The sequence below is a fragment of the Antrostomus carolinensis genome, unplaced genomic scaffold (assembly GCF_000700745.2).
Source record: "Antrostomus carolinensis isolate BGI_N321 unplaced genomic scaffold, ASM70074v2 scaffold5345, whole genome shotgun sequence".
NCBI lineage: Eukaryota > Metazoa > Chordata > Aves > Caprimulgiformes > Caprimulgidae > Antrostomus > Antrostomus carolinensis.
In genome coordinates this window covers 1-27,109 of record NW_010315630.1, presented here as the reverse complement: position 1 = coordinate 27,109, position 27,109 = coordinate 1, and the positions used below count along the sequence as shown (strand labels likewise).

The 27,109-nt window shown below is 44.3% G+C and overlaps 1 protein-coding gene across 1 annotated transcript in view; it reads left to right on the top strand.

Annotated features, from left to right (window-relative positions):
- The window catches only part of ADAMTS3 (ADAM metallopeptidase with thrombospondin type 1 motif 3), a gene marked incomplete at both ends in the record, with an annotated part of 103,350 nt that extends 76,304 nt beyond the window's left edge, over positions 1–27,046 (top strand). Inside the window, 16 exons of the mRNA XM_029084960.1 lie at positions 4,722–4,921; positions 10,550–10,633; positions 11,808–11,964; positions 13,021–13,126; positions 14,083–14,226; positions 15,886–16,018; positions 16,532–16,645; positions 17,688–17,833; positions 18,376–18,551; positions 19,336–19,469; positions 20,131–20,254; positions 23,035–23,115; positions 24,747–24,910; positions 25,514–25,679; positions 26,441–26,573; positions 26,839–27,046. Coding sequence (XP_028940793.1) covers positions 4,722–4,921; positions 10,550–10,633; positions 11,808–11,964; positions 13,021–13,126; positions 14,083–14,226; positions 15,886–16,018; positions 16,532–16,645; positions 17,688–17,833; positions 18,376–18,551; positions 19,336–19,469; positions 20,131–20,254; positions 23,035–23,115; positions 24,747–24,910; positions 25,514–25,679; positions 26,441–26,573; positions 26,839–27,046 — 2,270 coding nt within the window. The remainder of the gene's footprint in view (positions 1–4,721; positions 4,922–10,549; positions 10,634–11,807; positions 11,965–13,020; positions 13,127–14,082; positions 14,227–15,885; positions 16,019–16,531; positions 16,646–17,687; positions 17,834–18,375; positions 18,552–19,335; positions 19,470–20,130; positions 20,255–23,034; positions 23,116–24,746; positions 24,911–25,513; positions 25,680–26,440; positions 26,574–26,838) is intronic.
- Positions 27,047–27,109: the final 63 nt, after the last annotated feature.

Here is a 27,109-nt window from a genome sequence, read left to right as displayed (position 1 = left end):
TCTTTCCCTTAGTGAAAGAGCATGAACTAATCTTCTTCTGACAGGTAAGATGATGATGTACAAGATGCAGGTGACTAGCAAAATAAAAAAGGAAGAGATAATGAACCAGCTAATTCCAGAATGAGATTAGGAAGGATTACTCTTGTCTATCATAAATCCGCAAACAAACTGACTTAGTTTCCTTTGTGCGTAACGGAGAACGCTGCCGTGCGGTGCCAGCCTTCCCTACTGTGTCAGACAACGCGCTCTAAGCTGCTGGGTGGGCTTTGGAAATCAACTTGCAAAGAGTCTTTGTCTTCAAATTATTAATTTAAATAATTCACTTTAGTAAGCATTGCTGTAATCTCTTCCCATTCATAAAAAGGGTGTCGTTTCTCCAGCTTTTGCTTGTATCTGAATTACTTGCTCTGTGCTCTAGAGAAGAGTTTTCTAAGGAAAGTTGTCCCTTACATGGTGACAGCAGCTCCAACATGCAGGTAAGGAGGTGTCCAAAGGCACTTCTGTGGCATTCAGTTCACAAATCTGCAGGACTCCCTATGTGTAAACTGTTCATGTCAATGCTGAAACCACCCCTGGATTTAAATATTTGCAGATTATACGCTGCCTGCACTCCTGGTGCTCAGTAGAGTTACATGAGCTTCAAGCCCCTCGCGTTTTCCTAAGCCCTGGATTGACGTGCAGAGACCATGGTGTGTTTTTCCTGGAATGCCAGTTTTTGTTAACAGCCCATCAGATCCCAAGCCTGTAACCGTACACAGGGGAAGCCACAGCGTGCCTGTTTGTTAACCTTTGCCTAATGACCTCGAGAGCCTTAGCTGGGTTGTGTGTCCTGAGTTCCAGTAGCGTGTGACACTACCAAGAGGTAACTAACACATTTACTAGCGCTGCAGACGTCTGTCTGTCCCCGGGAGTCAGCCGGCACGTGCAGATGCTTATGAAGAGTCCTTGGACTGAAGAAAACAACGTACATATCTTTTGGTTTTGGTGAGAGGGAGGGTCAAAAGGAAAAGGATGGTTGCGTTTGCTATTTATTGCAACACAGAAAGCCTGTGAAAGTCTTGCTGAGCACAGCCAACAGCCTTACTTCTGCATTAACAAAGATTTTGGGCAAGAAGCATTCAGACTGAACTCTGCCCTTCTGTTATGAGTACCTCTTAAGTACCTACTGGATGAATTAAACGGTGGTGTCTTCACTGGCCCTAGCACTCCTACTGCAGTAAATAGCTCTCCCCTAAGGTTTTTCCGTGATGTCTCCTGCTGCAGGATCTCTAAGCCTTTGGAAGAACTCTGAACTGTGGGCATTGTGGCATTCTGAAAAGCTCACCCTCCCAAAGCCAGAAAGCTCTCAGCACAGAAAGGAGTTAGAAGATGATTTTCACTACAACTTCACAGTAAACATAGGGCTTGGCTTTGTAATTAGTTTCATTTGGAGCCATATGATGCGTAGACCAGAGGCAAACGTGGACAGCCTTCTGTGGAGCAGATTAGATAAAATATCTGATATGTTTGTCTCTGTGTCTGCCTGCCTGGGAGGTTCTCAATTTTGCATGTGTATTTTGTATTTATAAGAATAATAGGGCCATCTCCTGAACAGACCACATTTGAGGACACTTTCTGTGCTGCTCACAAAGGATACCTGCTGATTCCTACACCTTGGCTGAAACCAGTGAGCACAGAACAAACTTCTTAGAGTTAGCCAAAATTAATGATGATCAGTTACAGTAAATAACTTCAGGTTGCTGGAGGTATTTGGAACGGCATTTAATGCTGTGAAAAGACTCACTGACTCTGTGAGCTCTTCTGAAATTTCCGCTAGTGCCCTAGTACTTAGCTGAATCATGAGCCACAGCACGAAGAAATCATTGAATATTAAATAAAAATTTAATGACTGGGCTATAGGAATGTACTTTGTGCTGCTGCTCTTGTGTCACTCCATCATCCCTTTGCCCTTATGTTCTCTTAAGTGCTTACCAATGGATGCAGATTACAGCATTGGCAAACAGAGCTATTGTTAGTACATATAATTCTAATTGCTTGATCCTAGAAAGACTTATACACTGGATGATGGAAAAGAGACAAGAGAATAGATAAACCACTTGTATTACCCTGTATTTTTTGGACAGGGCGTAGCAATTTACTGTAGGTGCTTTTAAGGAGAGGACACGATAGCTTCACTTCCCAGCAAGGTATGAGGAAAGACAACATGTGACATGGAGTTTGCTAAGTAATCGCTAGCTGGTAAGTAGCTCAAATCAGCCTTAAAGTGGATAGTTGTAAGTGTAGTAACGTACTTGTGTAGTGCCAAGAACAGCAGACAAAAACCTAAAAAATCAGTCAGCACCAGGAAAACTGTAGCTCGAGCAGGCACTGCGTCGTGTCCTCACAAGTCGTGTGTTCATGGTCGAGTGAAACGGTTGGGTTTTTACCACTGAGCCCAGCTGGGGAGGTTTGGGGTTTCTGTGGACAGAAGTATGTGAGTTGCATTTCAGGAGGTGGGAGGCTCAATGCTAGAGAATGTTTCCAGTACTACTTTCTCTTTTTTTCAAATCTTGGCCAAAAATGGTCATTACATTTCTTCCTAGAGTGAGGTTATTTTTTCTTACTTTGTTGGGATTGCATACTTGAAAAATATTCTGTGGGTGCACGCATGGAAAATAGTGGCATATTGAGAATACCCTCTGTGTATTCTCAGAATACTCAGAAAGTGGCTACAAGAGGGATGAAAAAAAAAAAAAAAAAGGAATTTCTTCTGACTCACTCTGCCTGCTCACACGCACACAAGAAAGAGATTCTCCTCTTTGCTTGAAGCACAAAACCACCTATTTAAGAAGGGAAGCGATGGCCAAACCAAAGTTGCTGCAGAGCGCAGATCATTGGGTGTTTCTGAATTGATCTTGGGCTGTTCCAGTCGTGCCGCGGTGCGGTGACGTTCCTGGTGTGTTCCCGTTGGACACCGTGCTCGGCAGCTTTGCCAGCTGCAGCGATTTTTAGAACTGGAGCTCATCTGTGAATTTCCCATTTGTGTGCTCTCACAGGGTGCACGTTCTCGTGAGCGAGAGGACTCGTGGTTGAATTGTAATGCTTTTTGCAGACCTGGTCTCTCACACACAGTGGCGGGCTAAGCTGCTGAAAACTTGGGACAACCTTGCCATTTGATGTGGGGTTTGGGGAGAGTTATTTTGGTGGTGTGAACCCCTGTGATCCTTAGGAGAGAGGCTTCCCAGCTGGTTCAGCCAGTAGTTGAATCTGCTCAAGGTGAATTACAGTGTGTCCATCCAGCATGTTTTGAAGCATTGGCCCCAGTCCTGCTGTCCTTCCGCAAGCAAAACTCACCTCCAGTTTACTGGGAGTCTTGCCTGAAAAGATGAGAAGGGATAGTTTGTGTACTTGCAACCTTGGTTTTCATCATCTGCAGCGTAGAGAAAAAGGGCTTCAGAGCTGTGCCGTCGTTTGGGGACATGCCCTGTTATGACTCAGTGTGAGTGGAAGGCAGGACCTTCCTCGCCTTTCACAGAATCATTAAGGTTGGAAAAGAACTCTAAGATCATCCAGTCCAAGCATCAACTCATCACCACGATGCCCACTAAACCATATCCCTGAGTGCTACATGTACGTGTTTCTTGAACACCTCCAGGGATGGTGACTCCACCACTTCCCTGGGCAGCCTGTCAATGTCCGACCACTCTTTCAGAGAAGAAATTTTTCCTAATATTCAACCTGAACCTCTCCTGGCGCAACTTGAGGCTGCTTGCTTTTGCTGGGTTCACAGAGGAGGAAGATCCCTGTGCATTTAAGGACCGTATCATCTCTTCCTCCTAAATGGAAGAGCTGGGGAATGGGGATGCTCCTTGACTGCCACAGAGCCAGACACAAGAGCGGCCCAGTTCCTAGTGAGGACTGCAGTATGTAGCCAGTGGTTGACGCCATGAGATGTTCCAAACTGGCCTCGTTCCTGTTGTTTATTGCTTAGAGCTTGTTGGCTCAGATTTAGGAAGAACTAAGTAGCCTACAGCTGTGACTTTTTTCCTGTAAAAAATCTGTGGTGATGTTTTGCTTTACTGTCCTAAGTGGAAGAAATAGCTTCTGAGCCGTTGCAGCCATAGGCTATTGAATGTATCCCCTTAAAAGCCAATTCAGAATGGTTGATCCAAACTCTGCCCCTTGACCCATGTCTTCAAAGGACCCTTCTAGCATTCACAGGAGAGGCTATTCCAACACCTGCTTTTTAAACAAAGAATTGCAAAAATGGTAAGTCAGTCAGAAATTGTAGCTTAGCTGTTCCAGTGATGGGATATGAAGGGAAACACGCGACACTGCTGAGATCTTTTCAGTGTGAACTGGGGCTGACTGCATTGCTTCTGAGCACTGAAGCCAGGAGTTAAGTGTTGTACAGCATCCCCGGCGAATGCTGAGGCATCCCATGTCTGTGGAAGTCTATGACATGTGTGATTTGTTGCAAAATGATAGGAAGTGAAGAATTTGGCCTAAATCTCCTTAGGGATGAACTTTATGCCTGAAATAAGAACCGTGGGATAAATTATAGAACTATATGGTTGTATGAATGTTTTCATTGGGTATCTGGTGATTTCCCCTACACCACTAGAATCATCTCTTCAGAGTTCCTGATTTATTTTATCCAAGGAAGTGGTGAGGATGTTGTGCAGGAGGATATTTCTGTAATGGAATTGGAGTAAACGTTGATGTCTGACTATTTCTTGTAGAGCCTCCTCTCGGCAGCCCCGGCGAGCTGAGCTCCCTGTACGGCAGCACAGAGCAGCAACTGAAGGAAACCCTGAGGCGACGCCGGCACGCGGGAGATGATGACTACAACATCGAGGTGCTGCTGGGTGTGGATGACTCTGTCGTCCGATTCCATGGCAAAGAACATGTCCAAAACTACCTCCTCACCCTCATGAACATAGTGAGTATCTTCCATAGAGCTGCACCGCTTGTTTTGGAATGCAAAAGGCTTTGTAATCTCTTGCAGGAGTATCTAGGAGACCACACTCAACACAAACACAATTGTTCTGTCTGCTGTCAGGTATGGTTCTCTCTTTTCTATATATTCCTTTAACTGATCTTTTTTGCAGTAGTTTTCTAGGGCGCATTCAAGGGTAATTCCAAGAATTTGAAAATAGTTGTCAACTGATACATTTCTAATAATTCCTAACTTGTCCTGCAACACAGTTCTGAAAGAAACCTGGTTAAAGAATAAACATGCAGAGCAAAAGAAGTGTTCTAAACACCTAACAGCTCTTGGAAAGAAAGCAAACCTTCTAGTAATGTCCGTTCCTTAACCTGTGTGGCAATATCCATATTTCTGTAGAAGCTGCAAAGGAACAGAGACTCACAGAACTGCTTTTTCATAGAGTGTCTTATGGGGTTAGCGAGGATTTTTTGTCTACATATACATTTCTGGCTTAAAATCAAGGGTGAGATACTAGGTATAAAGATAACAGTCCTGAGCTACACTTTCAGTTTCTATGGAAGTGCACATTATGGAAGAGCACAGCTCACACTATACGTTAAAAGTCATGTATTATACCAGCACTGAATGCTAGAATTGCTCAAGCTTAAATGTTTTCTGGCTTTCACACCTTAGAAGAAATCTAAAAAAAAACTACATGAAAGGAATGTAAAGGAGATGTATAATCCCTTGCAGTACGCGGCCTTTTCTCAGTGCATATGTGTCAGACCCATATACATCTTAGAAGCTGTGGGAAAACTGTGTGAGGGAACCAGAAAGCCCATGAGCAAGTCTTTGCTTGCTCCTAGAAGGTCACCAGCCACTGGGACTGCGGCTGTTGCAGCCCAATCCGCTGCTGCTATCAGCAGACACAGCTCAGCACAGCTGAATTTGCCTGACAGCCATCAACCTGGCTTTGGTTCAGGTTTAGGTTTGGATCTAGTGGGGTGAAGGTCCAAGAGCTGAACCTTGCCTATCTAAACTTGTATCTTTTACTATTCCTAGAAGTCGGGTATTCTAGATGAGAAAGGATTTGTGATGGATGATCACAGCATTCATGGAGAGCTTTGCAAGGCTGATGGTAACTCACTGAGACTTGCCTTCCCAAGCAGGGAAGTTCCGGGCAGTTCTGCCACGTGTAATGCATCCTGTACAAGACAGCTCCAGAGTAGCTTCAAAAGAACAAATATATACAAGCATCGTAAGCAACACTACTTGGCTCAAGTGCAAAAAAGCAGTGTTAAATCACATTCACTCAACCCTGTGCCAAGACTGGTGATCCTGGGCACAGTGCCCTGCTGAGACAACTGTGCTGTTCCGGGTGCCAGAGGTGGCTCACTGGGAACCAAGCCCTGCACGGCCTTGCCCTGCTGTTGGGAGCTCCAGGCCTGGAGGTTCCGTTCCAGCTAAAGAAATGCCCGAGATGTTTCCCTATATTTAATATCTGTACGTACTCTTGGCTGAAGAAACAGGCTGGAAAACCCAACATCAGCAATGCATCTAAAACGGCTGTTAAGGGTCTGCGCTGGAAGTCAGAAGCCCATATGGGCTCATCTAGTCCAAAGCAATAAAATCTAGTGTGGTCCCTAGCTATTAGGTGAAGTTTTACCATTATCTCACAGCATGAGCTGTCAAAGTCCCTGATAGCCTGTTTTCCCTTCCCTTCCCTTTCCCAGACGGGCTGAGGGCTAAGAGCACCCATGGGAGAACATGTCATTCCCCTAAGGTTGTTTCGCTAGTTCGGTGACCTGTCCCTTGCTGGGCAGTATCAGCTGAATTCCTTGAGGTGACAGAATCGACATTTTCCTGATCTTACCTTTCCCAGGAGCACATCAGGAGTTGTAGCCTCCATCTCCCCGAATCCTGCCATAGTGTTGGCACCATTCCTGATCGATCTCCTGTGGAGTATCCCTTGGAGAATCTGCGGGAGAACAGCGGGAAAGCAAGTAGAATGCAAACTGGCAGAGGAGTGGGAAACAGGGGAGGCTCTCTTTTTACAAGGAGTCACATGGAAAAGACAAGAGGTAAAGGGTAGAAGCTACTCCTGGGGAGATTCCAGTTGAACATGAGAGGAAAATTTTTCATTATAAGAACAATTAGCCATTGGAATCATCTCCCCGGGGAAGTGGTGGATTCGCCAACATTGGACACTTCTAAGATTGGTCTGGACGGGGTGCTGGGTCGTCTTGTCTACAATGTGCTTTTGCCAAAAAAGGCTGTACTAGATGAGGTCCCTTCCAACCTGGTATTTTATGATTCTGTGAAAAACAGGAGTAGGGGCAGAGTACCCTTGTCTCTGGGTACTTGGACCCAACAGCAGCATCCATCCTTCCTCGTCCTCCTGCAGCTGAAAGCCAGAAGGGACCATTTGTGTTGGCAGACCTTGGGACCTGGTCTGGGGAGACTGTGACAGTGGGTGAGCCTTTGCTGGGCAAATGGTTTACCTGCTGCCAAGTTATTTGGGACCTCAGTCCTTGGCAGGGCTGCAGGTTGCCTTGGATTAGCCTGCAGCCCCTACCTGGGCACCATGGAGGTAAGGTTGGTGGGCAGCCCTGGCAGGGACTTGCACGGTACCTGCACAAAACCAGCCACACACCCACAGCTTGCTGTCTGTCCTGAATTTGAAAGGCCAGCTACCAGGAGTTCGTACTGCAAGAGGTGCTCAGAGGAACCATCCAATGTACCTCGGGGGTGTAGTGTTGACGGTGGGTCAAGAGGCAGCTATTTCTGTGCCAGGTGAGAATCCAGCCTCTTCTCCTTCAGGGAGGAGGTCTGGCTAGAGGGTGCTTTCAGTTTTGCCGTTGTTGTCTTACGAGTCCATCAGTTTGGGAATGTGAGTTCACCCATGACGTTCCTGCTGCATAAACACAGGTGAGTTTCCACCAAAGCACCAAAGTCCCTTGGTTGGCAGTTATCTCCTCGTTCCAGTGTCCCCTACTGCAGCCTTGCAGTTCGTTTGCATTTATTCTGTCTGTTTGAACAATATTCAGTAAACAGATTCTTCCCCACTTTGTGGAGTTGTCATCACTGTCCCACCAAGAGTGCTGACTGACTTCTTGTAGGTGAACTTGCTCCTCATGGGAATCCTGTAGTGGAGCCCTCCAAAGTGATCCACAGAGAGTGGGGTAAAAAATGGTGTTGCAGAGAAATCTCAAAGGAAACTTGAATCTTTAGCTCAATTCCAGGATCCTTGTTGTCTGTAGGAAAGTTACTCCTGAGAAGCTGCTTGTTTCTTGGCACAAGGAAAATTGTGAATGTGTTTTCTGACACAGACCTTTGTGGGAGCAATGCTGTTGTGTTATGGGGAGAAAATAGGAGATGAAGAATTGAACTTTGGAATAATTGCTTCACAAGACGGACAGTCTGAGTTATGTGCTCATTCCTTGTAAAACTGTCCCGCTGGCGGTCTGTTCTCAGCTGGTTCTAAAAGGGATTGTGTTTTTAAAAACCATGGCCTAAAATCATTGTGCCAGGTCCCACAGTCTGGACAACTTGGAATGACCTTTCTCCCTGAGGGGAAGGGGGAATTTCTGTTTACCCTGACTAAAAAAAAAAACCCCTCTAAATCCTGCTCAAATATACCAGCCTCCAAACAGTGGTATTTATTTTTCACCAAGTACCCATAATATAATATTTATTCTCCTTTTAGGAGGATCAGTAACTTCATTGATGATCTGCAGATGTTTTAGCCCCCTAATTTATACTCTGGTGGCAGGACAGTTCTCACCTTCCCAGACATAAGGCAGGCTCTCAAGAAGAACAATTTTTGACCCATCTGCATAATTCTGGATTTTTTTAATGTCACTTCCACAAATACTCTTTTTAGTACAAAAGTGACCACATAATTCTAATGTATTTCTAAAAAGTAGGGCAGCAGTCTTAGCTGCTTCTAAAAAAATTCTTCAAAACAAAAACCAGCCTGAAATATTGCAGAAGGTCAGTGAGCAGTGGAACTGCAGTGTCACCTCTGGATTTCTGTCTCGTGGCTGGGCTCTCCAATGGGACATCAGCTTCTCTTGTGCTGGGAGCGTTCTCTGAGCTCCTGTATCTGTGTGTCATCAAGGACATGCAGTCTTTCTTTCCTTGTGTGCAGTAAGAAGACTGTTACTTCTAATCACCTGCTTATTTTCACAAAACTTCTGGATACTACATTTCCTTGAGGTCTTTATTCTTTTGCAAGTGTTGCTGGAGCTTGGTAAACGGGGCATTAGAAATAACAGAGGGAGTGACTGTCTCGTCTTTCTTTCCTTTGGAAATGGGGCTCGAAACACTTGAAGCAAAATTCTGCCTTTAAGTGATGCGTAGAGAACTCCTTGGAGATTGCTGCAGACCTGATCTGGTGCGAAGCCATGGACTGTTTTAGGAGGGCTCCCTGTGGGCTTTGAAGTTTGCTCTTTCCTGTATGTTTTCTACAGTCCTTGAGGACTAGAGTTTTGAGGTCCCATGATGTTGTCTTACGGACGGGTGTAATTCTCAGGCCAGCAGTTGTTTTTAAGGTAGGAAGTCTTTCCAGATCACGTAAACGTTCCATGCTTTCATGCAGATGGTGAATTTTTTTAACAGAACGCGTTGACTTGCAGCAACCAAGTGTATTTGGAGATATCATTACCCTGTAGAAATGCTACAGTGTTTATGCCTCTAGCAGTGCTGTTGACTTTAAAACTTTCAGATGAAAATTTCCAAAGCGTTTCTGGGACTTTTGGAGACACTTTGGCCACTAGTTTTAAGACTTGATTGAGAATCAAGAATACTGTTCACATCTTTAAAGCTGAACATGTGCCTACCTGTGTGCAGAAACTGAGCCTTGTTGTTCATGTCATTGTCTTAATTTTCTGCCTTCCCAGCCTAGAGCTTCAGAATGCAAAAATGGCTTTAAGTCAAATCCTCGAGTATTTTCCAAGGACAAACCTCTGCTGAAGTCAAGGGCACATCTCCTCAAGTGAGAGCTACTGGCAGCAGAACCTTTTACGAAACGAACAAGAGTATGCTTGCTTGCTCTCCCCACTAAAAGACTCATCCCATGTGTTTAAACTGATTGAAGTAAGGCAAATGGTTGATGAAACAAATAGGAACAGAATCTGGGATTGATCCACAGCTAGGGTGGCCAGATGTCATAGCAGAGGTGGCCACGTGGGATGGATGGTGATGGGTTTATCTGTTGTTAAAGCAAGCTCTATCTGCTTTTCAATCCCTCAGTGAATGTGAACACACCGCTATACCCTTGCTTTCAGGAATAACCTCATGTCCCTCCTTATGTGTATCAAATGAGTGAAGTTAAGCATTCAGATCAGTATTTGCAGGGTTTGAACGTGAAGTTTCGGGTTTTTTTCCTCAATCACCTTTTCTATTGGCCTTGATCCAGAGGCTGTTAAACTTGAGAGGGCTCTTGACGTGTGCTTCAGGAAGTTCTGTGTGAGGGGGTGTGTGATGACAGGAAGTGTAGTCGACGTTTCCCACGGCATGGAAATGATCTGAGACTTGAATCTTCTTCTGAGAAGACTGTAGGGATATAAGCACTTGAAATAACGTATGAGTGGCCTTAGAAGTCCCCTTTCTTAATTTTTCCTTTTTTTTTTTTCTCAGGTGAATGAAATTTACCATGATGAATCCCTGGGTGTTCACATAAATGTTGTGCTGGTCCGAATGATCATGTTGGGGTACGCAAAGGTAAGCAAGCCTCAACCATTTCTCTGCCTTCAGCTTCTTTGGAATTACAGTCCATGTGAATCCCATGAAGGGCTGTGGAAGCAGACCTGTACTGAACAGCTAGGTCCTGAGAACTGCTTTCCCTGCGTGGCTTGGGCTAAGTGTGTGTTCCTGAGGCTGATGTTGAGTGTCCCTGTTGTGCTGCAGGTCCAGGACTGGCTCAGCCTGCTCAGGCTTGCAGCCTCAATTCTTGCAGTTTTGAGTCTTTTGGGAATTAAATCAATTTACTAGAAGCAATCGGCTTGGTTGACCAACATGGCTTGCAGGGGCACCCCCTCCAAACAGTCTGCTGGTGTAACTATCTTCTTTTCTCTTTTTGTGTGCACCCTTGTTGCTGGGTCACAGCACGCTCCTCCACTTTGTACCCTGAACAGTACTTGTAACAGGACATTGATTTTGCTGGTAAAAGAAACTGAGAGAGTTTTGAAACAAATGCTTGTTAAATTGTTCAGGATGAGAGGAAAGCAGTAATGCTGTTGAGGGTTTGATGAAAATCATGTCTGTTCCATTTAGCTCAGACATTGAATTTGGGCAAGTCAAAAGACTGGTTTGACGTTTGTCTTGTAATTAAATTTACTGAGCTTGTAGGCTCACACTGTAGCAGAAACCGACAGATGTTTAATCTGTGTTCATCAGTGGACATTTACTGGCCCTACAGAGTTTTGCACCAGCTGGGGCATTGTCCTATATGTTTGTGTTGCTTCCTCCATGCAGACTACATGTGTCACTACGTGCTCATTCATCTCAACTGAGTCACGTTGTCATCTGGCAGTCCAGAATGTAACCAAGTTCCAACAAAAGAAACGAAAACATCCTTACTCAATCCTAGCATCAAGCTGTGTGTGTTCTTCCTGCACATGACAGGCTAGACACAGAAAGGCAGTTATTTTCACAGGTGATGTGAACACTCATTAAACTGTCTTCCAAAAAAACCTTAAAGATGTACTGTTACACGTGCATGGTCACTGTTAAACATACACATTTTCTTTTATCATAGGAAAGGCGGCTGTCATGACTTTAGAGTGACAGGGTATTAGGAAGAGAGAAACGGGGACCTGGTTGGTGCTCCAAAGTCCAAACTTGTCTGATTTTGCTACCTTTAGGAGCTCCTGGGTCTAATGTGTTGCTCTTTCAGTCCATTAGCTTGATTGAAAGGGGGAATCCCTCGAGAAGCTTGGAGAACGTTTGCCGCTGGGCCTATCAGCAGCAGAAGTCGGACCCCAATCACTCTGAGCACCATGATCATGCCATCTTCTTAACCAGGCAAGACTTTGGGCCTGCTGGTATGCAAGGTAATGCAGCTGACCTGGAGCAAAACAACCTGGACTTGGTGTTTCTTGGCTAGCATCTGCCAGAAAAGAGGAAAATTGGAAAATTGCATTGTTATCTGGTCCTGAGGCAATAAGCAGCATAGGCCTTTATTCAGCCACTGCTTAAGGAAGTGTTCAATTTTAAAGATGCATTGAAGCTTGGTCCAAGTAGACCTTGCCGTGGTGCCCTTGCCATTTACATCTCACTGTAGCAGGTGACATTTCTTACTTGAGAGATGTAAGTAAATAGCTGCTTATTTTCTTCAAATACCAGGTGTTTGTGCGTGCGCGCGCAGGGGTCACTAGGAACGCTCAGCACACTTTGCCTTCAACTTCACTTTTATTTTATTGCATTGTTCATTGTAGCTTTCTTTTTATAGATAGCTTGCTGGCTACTGTGATACCTGCATTCATCATTATGACTGAAGGAACTAATGATAATGGGAAGTAAATTCACCAAGTGTGACTTACGTCAGTGTAGCTAAAGAAGAGTCTGTGTGAGACCATGTTTTGGCTGTCTGGCTGGAGATGTCTTAGAGATGGGTGTTCAGTACCTGCATGCTCCCTTCACCTTTCAGAGGGAGATAAGGGCCTGAGTTCTCCTTCGTGTCTGGGCTGGCATGCCTGGAGTGAAACTGGTTGGGTTGAGATGTTGAACAGACTTCCCTGTCATCAGATTTTCACTTTTACTGAGGAGAAGATGTGCAATATGCACCAGGCAGGATGTAGATGAAGGTACTAATGTGAACACATGCAAAAAATCCCTAGTATATAGCTCTGCCTTGGAATGGAACAGGAATCTCGTGCATTTTTTGGTGATAAAAGTTTAAGTGCCTGAAGTGACACAGATGTCCATGGAATCAGTCCCAGTATGTCAGAGCTGTTTACTGTGTTTGACAGCAATTGCAAAGACAGAGGAAAAAACTGACAATCAAAATAATATAATCCTAGGTTCTTCTCAGGTAGTAATTCTTTTGGGGGGTCTCATGTAAAATAAATGTAATGGGTAAAAGAATCAGCCATGCTTTCTCTCAATAGGATATGCTCCTGTTACTGGCATGTGTCACCCGGTCCGAAGCTGTACTCTCAACCATGAGGATGGGTTTTCATCAGCTTTTGTGGTTGCTCATGAAACCGGTCACGTGTAAGTCGAACTTTTACAATTAGATTGCCAAGAAAATATGATGCTGCATCTCCTGCTTGCTTCAAGTAGTTTAATTTTAATGGCTGTACGAAAGCTATCCTGATTTCATTTCCATCCCCTTGGAATGCATCAGTGGTTTAAGCAAGGAAGAGCTAAGTGGGAGAAGAAAGGAAGAGAGGGGGGGAACTTGCTTTCTCTAGGTTGAAGAGGAGGTCAGTAAGAAACCAGGAAGGCAGCCCAGGCAGTGGAGACAGTAGCTTGTCAAGAATCTGGTAACTTCTTCATTCTCATTGACTTTAAGTGCTGATTTGCTAGAGTTGGAACCTCCTCCAAGAATGATTAAATGTTAGGTTGTAAGTAACCGATTAAGCGCAGATCTTTGTTAGCTGTCTGGATGAATTAATGTCAGGCACTGAGGATTTTATTTTTGTCTTCCTTAAGTAGTGCAGGCTACTTGTTCAGCTCACTGGGAGGAATTCAGCCCAGTTGGAGATGACAAGATCACTTGCTGTAGCAGGTGCATGCTTGGAGATGTAACATGCCAACTGTGTTAGCCCTTGGGAGATGCAATGTGGTAACTGCATTAGCTCTGTGTTTAAACAGGCTCTTTTGATAAATGAGTGTACAAACATGAACGATTCAGTGTCTACAGGAACTACCCCCTAATGAGCAGAATTGTTGTTTTCCTTTATCCTCAGCATTAAGTCATCATCGTCTAGTTAGTTCATTCCTGGTATTAAAAAATAAAAGGAAGTATAAAGGCAAGAGAGTTCAGGGAGTCCTTACGTTTTGGTGTCAAAGAAGATGGGTTTGAAATGCAGGTGATACCTGTCCAATGCAAAGAACGTTTTCGTTTTGCGTGATTACGCGTGCATGAGAACCTGTTTTCTTGCCAGCTGTTTTACCAGTTGAAGAGTGGAAACTGCCTGGGCTCTGATGCGAGTTCTTTGTTACAGGCTGGGAATGGAGCACGATGGGCAAGGGAACAGATGTGGGGATGAGACAGCAATGGGGAGTGTCATGGCTCCCTTGGTGCAGGCTGCCTTTCATCGCTACCACTGGTCCAGGTGCAGCGGCCAAGAACTCAAAAGATATATCCAGTAAGGAGCTGTTGGCACTCGGCGGTAGTTGTTTTACTAAAGGGAACTGATGTCTTTGCAGCTCCTGGGACATGAGGTCAGTGTGCTGCCCTCTGCTAGGGAGAGGAGAAGAGAGGAGAGGCAATCCCAGCGTGCAGGAGCATCCATCCTAAATGGGACCCTTGACCATAGAAGCCCTTTTTGTATAAACACAGTGGTGCTGGGGCCTCTGAGGTCCTGAGGCTTGGGAGCCTCTGGGGCAGCCTGCCTCCTGCTTCCAAACAGGGGCTCAACCTTCAGAGGTGTTCCAGCAGTGAGGCACTGCTCTTTCCACACCTGGTTGCCTCCAGGGGAGCAGTTTTTGGTCACCTTTTTTGCTGTATGCTTTTTTTCCTTCAGATCTATGTTAGAAAAGCTATAAGCCAGCAGCAGGGCTTCCTCACTTAGGGCTGTACTCGAAGCCCAGTGCATCCTCTGAGGAGCACAGCCGGAGTCTCTCTGGCAGCCTCTGTGTTGCGTAGCTGGTGTTCTCCCTAGATTTTGATTTCTCTAGGAGTTATGCCATGAAACTAAACTCAGAAAAGGAACTAGCAAAAGCTGTGGAAGAGAGAAGACGGCATGCACGTGTCTGAATTAGGGAGGAGAACGGGTCCCTGGTGACTCTTCTCTCCTTCCATGTAGGTGCCTCTTCATCCAGTTCTTACTCAGGCTTCCATTGCAAATAGCTGTTTTTTCCAGTCAAAACTGAGTGAAACAGTTTTGGGTAACAGAGCGCTGGAACAGGCTACCCAGAGAGGCTGTGGAGTCTCCATCTCTGGAGACATTCAAAACCCACCTGGGCGTGTTCCTGTGTGATCTACTCTAGGTGATCCTGCTCTAGCAGGGAGGTTGGACTAGATGGTCTTCAGAGGTCACTTCAAACTCCTACCATTCTGTGACTCTGTGAACAGACTTCATGAGTTGACCCACATCTCCTACAGAAGAAAACCTATGCGTAACATTAAGCATAAAAGGGTAATTGATGGAGACCTTGGAGTTTAAAATGAAATATCTCAGTGCAGGAGGAGCAGCCCACCAGTAGCCATGTTTTAAGACACCAGAGTTAAAAGAGGAATGAGTAAAAAGCAAGCCTTATTCTTGCCCTTTGCATAGGTAGGGCTTTATCCCTGTGAACATGGTAGATGTTGGGTAAGAACGCCTGTTCTCGGACTACTGTCCTGTTTCAAAGTGCTATTAGAGTCAGTGGAAAGACCCACTGTGACTACAGTGGGCTGTGTGTTAGGCCTTGTATGAGGAGTCATACTCCAGGTCGAAGCCCACTGAGATGTTGCCCTTTGGCACTCAAAGTGGAGGAGTGTTTGTTTTCTGCCTCTGGTGACAGAAAATCAAGTGCAAATTTCACCTGTCTGGCTGGGGCAGGGACAGGCTGGAGATGCCTCTCCACCATCTCTAGCAAATGCAGGGATTTTGCTGCTGGATATTCCCAGCCAAAGCTCAGTCATGTCCTACAGAAGGGACTGTCTGTGTTTTGGGGAGCAGTAACTATGTCAACAGGACACAAAACAGGTTGGAGAAAGGGAGTACTGCCTTACTAAGAATAAGTACTTGGATCTTGCTGATCAAAAAGAGAAAATTACTGCATCTTCTCATGGAGTTTTTTTTCTGTGTATTGTCCCACAGCTCTTACGACTGTCTTCTTGATGACCCTTTCGAACACGATTGGCCCAAGCTTCCTGAACTGCCAGGCATCAATTATTCCATGGACGAACAGTGTCGCTTTGATTTTGGCGTTGGCTATAAAATGTGCACAGCGGTACGTCCAAAGCAGTCGTGGCAAAGACAAATGTCCATTCAGCAACCCGGTGTCTGGCCTTATTTAAGAGCTGCAATATATGCATTTTTTCATAATTGAAGAGCAGTTAATGGAGTGGTTTCAACAGATCTATAAAGAGGAGAGAGATATTTATGGGTGAAACCCAGTCATCTAGGTCATTTGGTTTAATGGTCAAGTGGACAGCAGCACAGTCTGCATGACACACACTTGTGGTAGTGACCCTGAGGAAGAAGGGGGAAAAAAAACCTCATTTTCCTCCCCCTTTTGAGTGTCTCCTCCTGTCTTCTCACCAGCTCAGGACTAGGAGATGAAGGGAATCCACTGCTCTTTTCTTTCTGAAGATAATTTTGCCCTTTTCTTTCTGAAGATACTGTACTTTATTGGCAGCCACGTGTGTGAGATGAGTTGACTTGGGTGGGTTGAATCCTCATCTGAAGAACGTTCATAATCTAATGTTTTTGAGTTTTGTTTCATAAACCTTCTGCATTTCAGTTCCGAACCTTTGACCCATGCAAGCAGTTGTGGTGTAGCCATCCAGATAACCCCTATTTCTGCAAGACTAAGAAAGGACCTCCACTCGATGGGACGGAATGTGCCCCTGGAAAAGTGAGTATTGTGTTTTCTTTATGTTTGTAGTGGAAAAAAAAAACCCCAATAGTTGCATTCGTTTGGGTTGAAGGACACAGAAGAAAGCGGGGAATTGCCCGGCATCCCCTGTGTGGAGCCAGGGGAAGGGAAATGAGGGAGCTGTGCTTTCCCACTGGGATATTCTGTGAACTGGACAAGGTTTGCTGTAGTACAAAGGCATATTTGAACATAGAAACCGTGGTTGTGGTGTAACCCATTCTCAGCCACTTTTGTGGCCTTTTTGTTAGGTTTTTTTGGATGCTTGTCTCATCTGCAAAGTGTCCATAAAGTGTCTTCAGGAATCCAAGGTAACAGATAATGCCATTACTGTAGGACCACTTCTTAGTGCTTGTGGTCCAGACATCTGGTGGTTAAATGTTTGTGTAGGCTTAGGATTAGCTCTTCATTTTTCCCTTTTAATATCCCCGTTAGTGGGTGTCCTGCTGCTAATTCATTTTAATTATAAAATTATACTCCAAAAAAATGTTTGTTTAGCAAATTCTGTGTATTTTGAGATACAGGAGAGCCACTTATGCCATCTGAGTATGCCCTAGCCAGCAGCAAAACAACACCCTGCCCAGTGACTAGCCCTCTTGTTCCTGCCTATTTGCAGAAGTGTGATATTTGGCCAGTATGAGGAAAAAAAAAGAGAAAGAAAAAAACAACAAAAAAAAAAACAAAGCGCATCTAATCATCAGCAAAATCTTTACCCTGCTAATATTCAGAACATGAAAATTCCTTCAGAAAGGTGGTAGCGACTAAGACTCAAATGAAACAACGATTTACTTAAGTGAAGAGGAGGGTGGAACGTGTTGAGCTTCACGTGTCTGCCCGTGAAACGGTTCCATAGACCCTCATCCCCTTTGTCCCCAGGAAAGTCTCTGCTTGCAGCCTGTTCTCTGAGATGTCCCTTCTCAGCCTGCGAGATCATCTCTGTGTGTTCTTAATTTTACCACAGTTATACATTTGAGCTGGTTTTTGTTTCTTTTCTCATCTGTTTTCTTTGCCCAATTTCTCTCAGTGGTGCTATAAAGGTCACTGCATGTGGAAGAACGCTAACCAGCTGAAGCAGGATGGCAACTGGGGACCCTGGACAAAATTTGGCTCCTGCTCACGAACATGCGGAACTGGAGTTCGCTTTCGAACACGCCAGTGCAACAATCCAATGTAGGTCCTCTGGCTGGGCGCTAGTTCCAGTCGACTGGGAATCGTTCGAGGTGTCAGCTTAAATGGCATTTAGGTTTTGGACAGAGTCTGGCAAAATTCACGTTCTGTTGAAGCCCCTTGAAACATGGCTTTTTGCAGGGAGCCAGGATCATTTTTGGAGAATCCAGGAGTTTAGAGAGGAAAGCCTGTGGAAAAGTATCCCAAGGATTTAGCTGACGTGTAAGAGCGTGAAGAGTATGTGGTGTGTGAGCTCAGCAAGCTGCAAGATAAACTTAGATAATCTCTAATTGTAAATCGACTTTTGGCAGCGTGCATGTGCACGTGGATTACTCCTGCATCTCAGCATATGCCTGGGGGATGCCTGGGCAAGCACAGATGTTATCCTGCCAGTGGGCGTCTGTGCGGTGTAACTGCTGCCTTTCCGTCTCTGTCACTTCACGCGCCTTTTATTGCAAAATCATCTCTTTAAAATCGACATTTCCCCTAAGACAGAAGAAAAATCCAGAGGTTTTAGAATCTCTTGCATGTTCTTCTCTTCACAGGCCCATTAATGGAGGTGAAGATTGCGCTGGTGTCAATTTTGAGTTTCAACTGTGCAACACAGAGGAGTGTGCGAAGCACTTTGAGGACTTCAGAGCGCAGCAATGTCAGCAACGCAATTCCCACTTTGAGTATCAGAACAGCAAACACCACTGGCTGCCCTACGAACACCCTGACTGTAAGTGCTGTTACTTGCCTCTCGTACGAGTCAGTCCTGGACTCTCCCAGATCTTGTGGGGGAGTTTTGTTCATCAGCCATGCAGAGAACAGAAATAATCAGGGTGTGAGCAAGTGTAGGAGAGACTGAAAAGCAGGAAAAAAAAGATGGCTCCAGAAGGAAAGAAGTTTGCTACTAACATTAGTCTAACCCAGTAATGACCGTGAGTGACAAGGGCAGCTTCAAGCACCAAGACAGATTTCTAGTTCTCTGAAAGGCGTGGTGGAGTTGCTGACATTTGTTCCTCAGGTACCTCCTGAGATACCCTTTGTACAGTTGGCTGAGGAGTGAGATTCAGACATGAACCAGGAAATATGTGTTTAGCTGGTATTTTCAAAAAAGGATAAAGAAAGTGAGAGACCCAAACCCTCTGTGCTTTTCACCTGGCTTTAGTACCATCTTCTCACAGACTTATTTTTCTGCTGTCGTTTTTCTGCATCTCTGTGATTTTGGAAACTCAGCCCTGTTCCCAACAGGAGCGGAGTGAAAGCTGCTTTCAGAACAGTTGAGAACCCAGTCCTGGGAGCCTTTTTAGAAGGGAACTGATTTCTGGGAGAAGATCTCCAAGTGCTAGGCCCATCATTCACAGAGAAGCAAATCAGTTTCTTCTTATCCCCACAGCTGTCTGTTCAAGGTCCTTTCTATCCCAGTCATATTCTCTTCACTCCTTCAGTGGGATATTCTTCTGAAACACACCTGGATTGCTGTTAATTTATGCAGTTACTTCTCTTCCCTTGCTACACAGCTAATAAGAGATGTCACCTGTACTGTCAATCCAAAGAAACCGGAGATGTTGCTTATATGAAGCAGCTGGCACACGATGGGACTCGCTGTTCCTATAAAGATCCCTACAGCATTTGTGTTCGTGGAGAATGCGTGGTGAGTGACAGCTTCCCAAGGTCCTCACTGAGTCTGAGCTGTGCCGTGGTACAGAACAGCCCTGGTTAAAATCAGTCAGAACAACTCAGTCCACTACGCAGAGACAGACATTGCAGATGTTTCTAAATTGAAAATTTGCAGCATCATATTCCTGGTAATTCCTTGAGATGTAAATTAAATTAGAGCAACAGCACAGACCTGTTCCATGGAATCACTCCACTTCTCAACCGATCGTTTCATTTGCCTTTTTCGCACTTAGTTTTGTGTCTGAAAATTGTGTCGTTCGTTTAATTTTGGGATTTTTTTATTTGGTGTATGGTGTTTACAGTAGGACAGTTTCCTTTGGGTTTTTTTTTTCTGTGTGTGTGTATAGTTGAGGGGTTTTTTATTATTATTTGTGGATTTATTGTTTTTTGTAGTTGATATGTGTCTCTTTTTCTGCCCTTCCCATCTTTCTTAATCTTGAAGTACAGTGAATATAAAGCAAGAATCCATTTGCACATGAAAATCCAGCACCAGATTTGCAAGTAATTTGTGTTTAAATAGTGTTGGGTGGTAATTTCCTCTAGGCATTCATTTTGCAATGGCTTCCCACCGTCATTAAAAGTGACAACCAATGACAAAGCCTTCTCTTTTTTTTTTTTTGCTCTTCCTTCTGCAGAAAGTGGGTTGTGACAAGGAAATTGGCTCCAATAAGGTTGAAGATAAGTGTGGCGTCTGTGGCGGGGATAACTCGCATTGCCGAACTGTGAAGGGAACCTTTACCCGCACTCCCAAGAAGCTTGGTAGGAACAGCATTTTCAAGCATCTGGGTGTCGTTTCTGTGGTCTCTGGTGTTTCTGTCACACTTAGGGCTTGTGCAGACTGGTCAGAGGCACAACCTACTCGAGGGTAGCAAAGCACACGTTGTAAGCTGATGTGCAAAAATAGTTCAGTCCCTGATAAAGAAATGTCATCTTGAAAACAAGTGTCCTATTTCTGTCCTTGGAAGGACCTATTAGAATAAAGAATAGATCAATCAAGTGTATCAAGAAACACTCACTACGCAGAGCATTATTTATTGTCTTATTTACATTTATTATTTATTGTCATTTACATTTGTAAATGTTGTAGCCCAGCCAGACAACGTTTGCAAGAAGTGAGAATACACTGAGTTTTGCTAAACAAAACCAAACTGTTCTTCTCACAGTGAAATGCAGAAGAAATCAAGATACTTGGCCTGACACCGAGTGTAGCTTGCCTCTGTCTGTAGGAGGACTGAAGGAAATATTTTCTTTCTCCCATTAAAGATTAAGCTTGTCACAAGCTTTTCCTCTTAAACCTGAACTCGAGAATTGTAAACGAAACTCTGAATTTCTGTGCATATAAAGTGAGCATATGGATCCTCACATCAAACTGATTTTTTATGATGCTTTCTCACAAATTACAGCCCTTTAGTCAAATAAAGAAATTAAAAATAAATTCAGCTGAGTTCTGAACCAAATACAAAAATATTTTGGCAGGAATTGTCATTTCTCATACCCTTTAAGTTGTATGGGTTAAGACAGAGATCCAGGGGAACACCTGGTAGCATTCTGCTAGCTCAGAACTAAGAACAACCTAGTTAAAATTTTCAGACCGCACTCTGGGGTATTTTGCAACACATTTCTTATGAATAATAATTCAAGATTGCATCTTTGCACAGCATTTTCAGTGACTGGAAAGCATGACAATGCAAAATGAGAGGCAGTGCAAGGAGATAGCTCAGGGAAGGCTGCTGTTAATCAGCCACTTGTAAACGTTTCTGAAAGCGATAGAAGTGTTTATGAAATGTTTCTTGTTTTACAGTAACTTTGGCAATCTAGTCATTAAAAAGACTAATTGACCTCTTCCAACAGGAAAACATTTAAGCAAGAGGTGCCAAAAAGAATTCAAGTTGCTGGAAAATGAAATCTGCAAGTATCCAACTTAAAATCACCTACCTAAATTTTCACTGGTCTGACTTTCATTGACTATTAAAATTTGCTAGATGTGTCTTAATTCTGCTTTAAATGCATTTGAACACATAGTGTAATTTATACTTGGCATTTGTAAAGACCATCTGGCTGACAAACATAGTCAATGAAATAATAAGGCTTGGCTCCCATAGCACTAATTACAGACGTTCTATTTAAGGGAAGACAAGAGGAGCATTTACATTGCCCAAAGGAGCTCGCAATATTTCCCTTTCTGAAACAGAGGAGTCTAAAAATACGCTGGGTAAGTTGCAAGTGCTTGCAGAAGGAGAGGCATCCACGGCAACTCGAGAGTTCTCGCTGCAGTTCTCACCTCCACTCAGACATCGATAGAAAACGCCAAATCAGGCAAAAGCTTTGTGTTTCGTATGCTCCAAAGACCATCAGTGACAAGATTGGCAAGTGCTGTTTGCACAGTCGCTCCTCAGCCAAGGCAGTGAGTTTATCTATTTGTAGCTCCTCTTTTTCTTCACTTAGGTTTTCCAAGGAGCTGTAGGATGTCAGGTGCGTGACAAACGACCAACATGTTAATTAGTCCCAGAATCCCCAGGATGAAACAGAATTACTTTAATGCTACGTCTTGTGTTTGCAGTGCACACATAATAAAACTCTTTGTCACATCTACACTCCTGCTGTAGCAAGGCTGGATTACTCAGGAAGATTGCATAGCAGAGTACAAAACAGAGAGAAACTTACTCAACTCATAAAAAAAGGGATCTGCAAAGATTTATCCTAATTAAATCTGCAGATGCTAAAGAGAAAATAAGAGAAACATGAAGATAGCATGCAGTCAGAGTGCTTATGATGCTCTTGTTTCAAACTCGACCTAGCAGTACCTGCTGACAGGTCCCTAGGAGGGATTTTAGTCTTCTGATGACAATACTTAACTCATGTTACACTAATTACCCGTGGTTTGGACCAATAAGTAATTGACATTTAAAATAAGAACCACTTTCTTTGGGAACAGCTTTTTACTTTTAGCTGTAGAGTGTTGAATTCAGCCCCGTCACATTGATACATTTTACATTCACAGTTGTAAATAGTTTGGGTTTATTGCCATACAGACAAGCCTCTTCTGATGTGCAGTGACGATGTACTCTGTACGACACCCACCTTTCTCTGGTCTTTGGCATTTCAGAAGTAAGCAGACATACTTATGACATTAACATCTAACGTGACAGTAAGTCAGCTCGAATCCAACAGCCTGGCTGATGAGTGATTTGGAAAAAATAATCAGGAAAACTCATATTTTTCCCCCTTACGTGCTGAGGAACATAGGAAACATATTTTTTGCCTGAACTGTTACTTGATATGGCTCCTAACCGTGTAGCTAATCAAGTGACAAATAGATTTGTAACCGGTTTCTCTCCCTGAAAGAGAAGAAACACAGGGAGGTCCTGTTGAATACGTTACAAATCTATTTGCTCAGTTCTTTCTGATGCTGCTCCTCAGTTGGTGGTGGATGCCCTCTTCTGCAAGTAGGAGCTGGGTCATGTAGTGCGCTCCTAACCATGGCTATTACTTTTTCTTTCCATCTCTGCTTTCTCCATTGACTACTACACATGCCAAAGGGTACCTTAAGATGTTTGATATCCCTCCCGGTGCTCGACATGTGTTTGTCCAAGAAGACGAGGCTTCTCCTCACTTTCTTGGTAAGTGTTTTCTTGGGTTTGGCTTTGAGGCATGATGAGAAGCACGGGGCAGTCATGCAGAAGAACCTGAGAAATGAGGTAACCAAAGAAAAATGTTTGGGGTAAATACGTGCATTCAAAATTGCATGTTAAGGACTGAGTCCAACAGCATAAGCTCAGCAAACAAACATTTACTTCTCCATTGAATTCTTCAGAATATTAAACTGATCCCAGTTTGCATGTTTACTAACAAAAGATGGTCATGGCTCACATTTAAACAGGCACTGCCAGAGTAAAAACTATGTATTCTATGATGCAAATCAAATTCAGGATCTTTAATTATTATTATTTGCTGCAGATTGTACGGAGCAGCTATTATAATGGAAAGAAGATTGAGGAACTTGTGGTATCTCTGCAGTCCATTTCATTTCAGATTTTTCTCACGTAGGACAGTTCATACTGTTGTCAATCAATTTGTTTCTTACTGCTTACCATTTTCTAATGCTTAAGGGCTTTTTAGTGTTAGAAAAATCCATCTTTGGTGGATTTTAACAGCCTTTTAATCAGCTGCTCCTGTGCTAGGGGAGTGTCTGAGCTGTAAACCCTTCAGGCAGAGTTGGATTTGTTACTAAAAAGAAGTAGGAATAGAAAAGGGGGGGATGGGGGGGTGGGGGGAAAGAAATTGTTTCAACTGTGATAATTTCAAACTTGGCTTTTGAGGTCCACGAGCTTAATTTCGGACCAAGCACAGCCTAATAGTAACTCTCAGAGAAGGATAGCTTTGCTTTGGCAGCAAGTGGCTTCATGAAGCTACCTGCTAGGTACTGCAGAGCTCCTGCATTTGGATTACTTTAATCATAGGAACTTGTCAGATTTCTGCATAGGTTTTTTTTTTTCTAATCATGTTTTATGGTGCACTGGAAAAAGTTGTAGAAAAGAAAAAACAAGTCCGTCTTTCAGACTGCTGATGTATTGGCTTCTAATTGGAGCATCATCATCATAATAATCCCCACACTGTGTGACTTTCAAGGTGTGGCGTAGGAACCCAAAACCAAGTAGTTTCCCAGGGGTTCAAATGCCTCAGCTCTTTGCTTACTGATTTTAGCATCTGGTATATGCATATGTACACCAAAGAAGCTCAGATGTGATGGAAAAGTTGTCACTTCCATAATCTGAGGAAAATAAGAAATGCACTTAAAGTCTGCTGAGGTGTCTGCTCTACTAAGAGGCATTCCCCAGTAACACTCATCTTGGTCTTATGCAAATAAGGAAGATGGGTGATCCTGAAGATTTAACCCGAGTTCCTTGCTGCTACCTGTGCTTTTTGAGAACTGAGCTAGCATGGGAGGTGCGGGCATCGCAGAGGGAGAGGTGCTGCAGTCTTTCTCTAGGTCTGTCTCTATAGCTAGTTCACGTGGATAAGGAGGTACAAAATTGAAGCAAATAGGCAAATGCACGTGTCATCAAAGTGGAATTTGGTGGCTGCGTGAGATGGCCTTTCTCTGAGCCAAAGCTTCTGCAGCACTTGCTAGCACGTTGGGGTTTTTTGCAAAAGGCCTTCTAGATTGTGTCCTATCAAGTTTCACGTAGGCCACCATGCCTGCTGATGCTGTGGTGGGAGGCACGACTGGCACTCTTTTCAATCCTTTCAGCAATTAAGAACCAGGCCACAGGACACTATATTCTGAATGGGAAAGGGGAGGAGGCCAGATCCCGATCGTTCATCGACCTGGGCGTGGAGTGGGAGTACAACATAGAAGACGACATAGAAACTCTCCACACTGATGGGCCCTTGCACGATGCAGTGGTTGTGCTGGTAGGTTCCATGTCAAGCAGTGGGAATATGGTGGGTTTATCAAAAGTGCAAGGTCAGCGTGGAGCTTGTGCCGAGATAAAACATGGTGGGGTAACGCCTCTCTGGAAGAGACGTGCTGATGAGACGGCCGGTAGCCTGAAGCCCTGTTCTCACTGTAGCTGTGACCCTCTCTTGTCAACTCCTGACTCTTTACACAGCAGTCATATGTCAGTCAGAAGCCCGATATATTGCATTGTCGGACATCAGCAGGACACTTTCAGTGGACCAGAAAAGGGCATTGCATGTCAAACCCTGTCTGAGACCAGCCCAACTCTTCAGCCAAGTAAAAGATGTGGCCACACCATCCTTTCCTCCTAGATGATGGTGTCCTACTTGGCCAGCTTAGAATGCTAGCCTAGAAATGTATCTCATATGAAATGGCTCTGTGTTGATCTTACTATTGTTAGTTCTAACGGTGAAGACAAAAACCAGGGGTTTTTGCCCAATGAATTAACTAGCAGGTTCCACATTTCCCCTAAGAGGCAGGCCTTGGTTTCTTTACTTTGCAAAGGAATAAATAATAGCTCTGGTTTTGTACCACTGTTTACCTTTGGTTATTAATAGATCATTCCTCGGGAGAATGACACAAGATCTAGCCTGACTTACAAATACATCATTCACGAGGATTCAGTGCCAACTATCAACAGCAACAACGTCCTCCAGGAAGAAATAGATACTTTTGAGTGGGCGTTAAAGAGCTGGTCTCAGTGCTCCAAGCCCTGTGGTGGAGGTAAGCAGATGATGTAGCACCTTCTAGTAATGACTGACGAATTACCAAAAGGGGAAAAGTGAAAGGTGGGGGAAGTGAATGCTTTCGAAATCTTGGCCTTCCTTTTTTTAAAAGCAGCTTGTTATTTTAGGTGCCCAAGCTTTAAATATCTTTAACTGTCTGATTACTCAAAAGTGTCACACTTCCAGCCTAGGAAAAAAAAAAAAAAAAAGTCCATTTTTAAAGGCTTAAATTCGATACCCAAAGCCACTTGGGAAGCACAGACTCAGACATTTCTGCTAGCAAGCATTCTCTTTACTTCTGGTATGTACATGACTCTTAGGCAAAGGATGGGGAATGTGAATGTCAGAATCACTTTAACTCTCCATACAGCAGTGGAGCAGGTGATGTGTTCTGGGAGCCAGAACACTGAACTGAGACTTGGGTGCATTCCCAGGTTAGCCAGTGACCTGCTGCTCGATGTTAAGGAGGTAATTTCTCCCCTCTCTCTGCCATGGTTTGTGTGAAATGCAGAGGTTAAACTAAGGGGTCACAACTGTCCCTTCTGGCCTTAAAACCCGATCGCAGCGATGTGTTCTGAATAGCATCCACAGAGCACTGGGAGGCAATCTTGGCCTGACAACTGAACAAAATGTGAGCATGTTTAAATACTTTGTAACTATCTGTCATGTAAAACCATGTAATAGGCCATAAAACTTCCATGTAAAGCAAAAAGTGTAAGAAGGACCTGTTTTTCCTAATTTTTCTGAAATATTTTCCAGGGTTCCAGTACACCAAGTACGGGTGCCGCAGGAAAAGTGATAACAAAATGGTTCATCGCAGCTTCTGTGAAGCCAGCAAAAAGCCAAAGCCCATTCGTAGAATGTGCAACCTTCAGGAATGCACACAGCCTCTGTGAGTGTCTCTCGCATCAAGATAGAAGTGATTGCTCCTGGTGGTAAGCGTGGAAGTTAAGCCCAGCCAGACCTGGGAGGGTGCTGACAGCTTTCTAGGCTGGAGTTGCTGTGTTACAGATGGTTTTTGTACCATCAGAGCGGTTACTGATCTTACCGAGTGGTTTCATCACAGAAATGTTGTATGCTAAGGGTTGCCTGACCTGGCAGCAGTACAGAGAACAGGTAAAAGTTGTGATGATTTCTTATTCCTTTGTACTTCCCAGCTGGGCAGCAGACGAGTGGGAATACTGCACAAAAACCTGTGGGAATTCTGGCTACCAGCTCCGTACTGTGCGGTGCATTCAGCCCCTTCCTGACGGCGCAAACCGCTCCGTCCATTTCAAGTACTGCAGCGGAGATCGCCCTGAGAGCCGCAGGCCCTGCAACCGAGTGCCCTGCCCTGCCCAGTGGAAAGCTGGACCCTGGTCTGAGGTAGGCACACGGCGGTCGTGAGTGAGTGTGGCTGGTTCCACTCCTTTGGCTGCAGCCAAACAC